This window comes from Prunus dulcis, unplaced genomic scaffold, assembly GCF_902201215.1.
Source record: "Prunus dulcis unplaced genomic scaffold, ALMONDv2, whole genome shotgun sequence".
Classification (NCBI taxonomy): Eukaryota; Viridiplantae; Streptophyta; class Magnoliopsida; order Rosales; family Rosaceae; genus Prunus; species Prunus dulcis.
Window position 1 is genome coordinate 78279 of NW_023010033.1, and position 4416 is coordinate 82694.

Consider the following 4416-nt stretch of genomic DNA (forward strand, 5'->3'; position numbering starts at 1 on the left):
CAGCAAAATGGTTGTCCACTGTGACAAATTTATTGTATCTTATTGAATATTCAAGACCTTTTACAACACCTTGAGATCTCTAAAATCCGAATATTGTTGCTAATGCTTTAGCTAATGTGTGGGTCACCATCAAAATAACTTCTTTATTTAGTTTCATAATCTTTCTCACTAATGGCTATGAGACTTTTGTATGATCAAAAGTATTTAGGAATTACTCGGAATCCTCTTTGTAATTTACTCTTGTACTTCGGAAAAAAAGAAAAAAGAAAAAGGGCAAATCACCTAATTAACTTGACCATTACTCCCAAGAAAAAGAAAATAAACAAATGAGAGAGAGAGGGAGAGAGCGAGGAAAAGAGGGAAATAGGGGTAAGGATAAAGGAGTTGGGAGAAAACGCTTGAAAAGGAAGTGGTGGCCAGGTTAACATATTTGGGGGGAATTGGGGTTCTGCACTGTAGAGAAGGAGAGAGAGAGAGAGAGAGGGAGAGAGACAGAGAGAGAGAGTTTTGTGGGATTTTAATTTAGCTGTAGATTTAATAATTTAAGAAGAATCCTATCACTAGTACAAGTAGTAGCTGTGCCATTTGATTTGGGCACAAATGAAAGTGAAGGGAGGAGGAAGAAGGAAGAGTTGGGAAGCAATGCCTCTTGATGTTGTTCTTCAAGATACCAGCAACAACCCAAATGCTCCTTTTGCTTCTCTTCTTCAGCTGCAAGCTAACGCAGCCGCTCTAGAGCAACCCCAAGAGCAACAGCAAGAGCTTCAAGAGCCTCAAGCTCTCGAAGAAGCTGACGATGGTGAGGGCGAGGGCGAGGGTGAAGATGATGGTGAGGTTGGGGGTGATGGTGATCGTGAGGCTGATGGTGTTGTTGATGACGATGAGAATAGAGAGCGCAACAAGCTTGCCGAGGGCTACTACGAAATCGAAGCCATTCGCCGAAAAAGGGTCCGCAAGGTACTACTCTCCCCCCAATTTTTTGTGGGTTATATTATTGCTTTAGAGAATTAAACTGGGTTCTTTTAGTTTTGCTGTTTTGTTGGAGTTTTGATAAGAAAATGATGGGTTTTTGTGTTTGTTTACATATTTCTTCTGATTACTGAGTGTTTTGTTTCCTTTCTGTTTTCGTTGGAATGTGGGAAATCAACAATATAGGGTGAGCTCCAGTATCTCATCAAATGGTGCGTGAACCTCCCTCTTACCATTTTTTTCTTGTTGTTTTTTAACTTACTTTATGCACATACACTGCTTCATTATATCAAATCAAATCATCTAAGTCTTGTTGATGTCAGACAGAGAATAGATAGGGAATAGAAGGGAGTGGGGAGAAGATTAAGGCCTTTTATAGACATTCCTAACTCGATAAAGAAACCCTAAATAGTGATAAGCAAATAAATCCTCAACCCCTATATAATATATAATCCCAATCTTAAAATATGATACGACATCCAAAGATGGGAGAAATTATTATATGGTACTAGAAAACGGCCATACTCTCGTACTACATTACAAAAACTCCAAAGTTGGTATATAAACTCTAATAAAGTTTTTTTTCTTCCATATAATCGGGATCTCTTGTTAATTAATTCTGTGTATTTATTGCTATTGGCTCATTATACAGGCGTGGTTGGCCAGAGACTGACAATACATGGGAGCCCTTGGATAATCTCCATTCAATTGCTGATGTTATCGAAGCATTTGAGGAAAGGTATTATTTTGTTTAGTTTTCTTCCATTTCCCTCTAGTTATTCATTTGGTTTTCCAAAAACAGGAGTAAAAGGACACTAACAATTCGCAGTGCTTTGAGCTTACAAAGATATTAAAAACTGACTCATTTTAAAATTCTGGTTATGTTGATTGGGTTCATTTTTTTTATAGGTAGCTTGAGCAACAAATGCAAAGTTTTAAGTTTCATTTTTATTATTTTTATTATGTCTTTTTTAAAGCTTGCGTGCTGGAAAGCATCGGAAGCGCAAGCGCAAGTCCGGGACTCCTCATTCTCAACCCAAGAAGAGGCAGCAGCGTTCTACTGATCCTATCTACAACGTGACAGATGTGGAAATCAGCATGGTTGATAAAGTTCTGTCCTCCGCTGCTCTCAACTGCCCGAGCCTTGTTGATCTTCCGCCCCCTCAGCAGTCTGTGGGCGTAGCGTTTGAAGGAGAGAATGATGGGCATGTCAATAATACTGAAACCACCAAGAAAGTTGATGCTGAGAATTGGTGTTCAAATGCTTCCCAAGAAATTGGTGAAAGGAGAGAGGAAAATGAGTATGATCCAAAGCTTAGTGAGCTCAGAGCAACAATATCTACTAATATTGTCAATTCAGATAAACTTTCTGTACATTTCCAAGAAGCAAAGGCATCTGAAGTTAATGGTCTTTCCAAGGTCGACTGTGCAGAACCAGTACAGAGCAATCGCAATACTGGAGCTAAGAGAAGGAAGTCTGGTTCTGTGAAGAGGTTTAAACAAGAGACGCAATTGTCTGAACTGGGTGCTACACCAAATGCAACAAGCAGAGTCAGTGTTAGATATGGTGGTAGAGTTAATCAATCAGGGGCAGAAAATCTTGATTATGCCGGGGAAAATTCAAGTCGCAGGAGTAAGATTGATGAATCCAAAAGTGCAGTGCGTATCACCAAGATTATCAAGCCAATAGGGTATTCAACTTCTGTGTCAAATGATGTCCAGGATGTGTCAGTCACCTTTAAGGCAATGAGGTCTGTCTTAAACTTCAATTTATATGTCTATTCCATCTTTGAGGATAACTTTACGTATATATTCTGACTAGATTTACGAATAGTTTATGTTTTGAATAGGTTAAATAAAATGCATACTCCATTAGTACCTTTTTTTCTTCCTCTGGTTCATAAAAAGAAATGCATACTCCATTCGGTGGAAATTGCCGTCCCTTTATAATAGCCATCTCCAATGTCCGCTACCAAATTGTGCCATGACTGGGTTATGTATGCCTACCTGTGCTACATATCAGTTACTGTTAGCATTTCAATGAACTATTTATTTTCCTAATTCATTCATCTAAAAGATGCCAAGCATAGAGCTAAAAGATTCTTATATATACATACAGTTTTGTGGTAATCATCTACAAATTAGTTCTTCTTCTCATAAGTCTAGATGGCTTATTAAGAGCATTCTCCTTGAATACTAGTTTCTCTAATATCATACATAGAGCAATGTTGTGCAGAAAATATTACTGAAATTATGATGTTAAAACATTTGATGTTTTTCAAATTGCATTGATCATTCATACCATCTTTTTCTAGCAGGAGTTCTGAATTTGGAATTGTTACTATGTTGCTGATTAATGCACCTCGATCCTTTTTAGATATTTGATAAGAAAACGTTGCATGAGTAATTTCCCTTGTGAAAATCCATTTCTTGACCTAATAATTATTGAGGAAAGGTACATTATGCCTCCCACGCAAACTACAGGCTCTATGACACCAACTCATATTTGGAAATAGACATGATTCCAGTCATGTACCAAATTAATCACATATATAGTCCTGAATGATAATAATACAATTGTCTTGGGAATTAGATACGAATTAGGTAAGGCTTTAGACTTCATAAAGGCAGCAAAAATGCGCTTAAAACATACTTGGTCCAATACTGAAGACTTTGGACTAAAGGGCATCACCTCTCCCTTGAACTAAGGTGGTGTGAGGGGTAGGTGGAGTGGGTGAGATCATCTCTTAAACTATTACACATTGGAAAGGTTGTCAAACTTGGAGAGAGAGAGAGAGAGAGAATCTGATATGAATATGACTCTTGTAGAAGCACTCGTAAGCCCCACCTCATAGCTTTTTCTTATGCTTCACCATTTTTCCTTTTGGAATTTGGATCACTTGGGAAGCACAGTTTTGTATGTGAATTAAGATTCTTCCTCTGATATAAGACAAAGCTACACTGTGCATGCAAGGAGTATTACCCAATCGTCTTATCCTTTTCTGCACCATTCTTTGTGACACGTGTGCCAAGCATGATTTATTTGTTTGTGTTATGTTGTTCGATTTGATTGTGGTCACAAGTCAGACCTAAAAATGTATTTATACCTTTTATAATTTAGTTCTTATGGTCTCATCAAAAGAATTTAGTTCTAATGGGTCTTCCGTTTTGGTTGAAATAGTCTATTTGTTTGACTGTTTTCATGCTTTTAGTCAGTTCTGGCACGTGTTGCGTGTTTTAATTGGACCATCACTCTGTGTGTGGGCTAGAATAGAACATTCTTGGCGGATCTTCAGACTAATCCTTTGACCACTATCACCCCATTGTAGTTGAAGTGAGAAAATGTGTAGTTTACTTGTAGTAAAAGTTCTTGAGTAATTTATTGCTTAGGAGCAGTAACATATGATATCAGAGTAGCTGCACATGCTTTGTTCCTGATGGCTTCTG

General features: G+C 37.8%; 1 protein-coding gene across 2 annotated transcripts; it reads left to right on the forward strand.

Annotated features, from left to right (window-relative positions):
- Positions 1–355: 355 nt before the first annotated feature.
- On the forward strand, positions 356–4400 carry LOC117612614 (chromo domain-containing protein LHP1-like). Of its 2 annotated transcripts, XM_034341292.1 has the most exons (4): positions 357–957; positions 1156–1181; positions 1622–1708; positions 1947–4398. In XM_034341292.1, exons 1-4 carry the CDS (start codon positions 601–603, stop codon positions 2785–2787), a joined length of 1311 nt encoding a protein of 436 aa, XP_034197183.1. In that variant the 5' UTR covers positions 357–600; the 3' UTR covers positions 2788–4398. The 2 variants fall into 2 exon arrangements, with proteins under 2 accessions (XP_034197185.1, XP_034197183.1); XM_034341294.1 differs by lacking the exon at positions 1156–1181 and having other exon boundaries at positions 356–957; positions 1947–4400.
- Positions 4401–4416: the final 16 nt, after the last annotated feature.

Excerpts from the sequence above, each read along its gene's own strand:
- LOC117612614 (XM_034341292.1), top strand. The coding sequence starts at position 601 with ATGAAAGTGAAGGGAGGAGGAAGAAGGAAGAGTTGGGAAGCAATGCCT. Across the intron at positions 958-1,155 it reads GCCGAAAAAGGGTCCGCAAG|GGTGAGCTCCAGTATCTCAT; the intron begins GTACTACTCTCC and ends TCAACAATATAG. Across the intron at positions 1,182-1,621 it reads CTCCAGTATCTCATCAAATG|GCGTGGTTGGCCAGAGACTG; the intron begins GTGCGTGAACCT and ends CTCATTATACAG.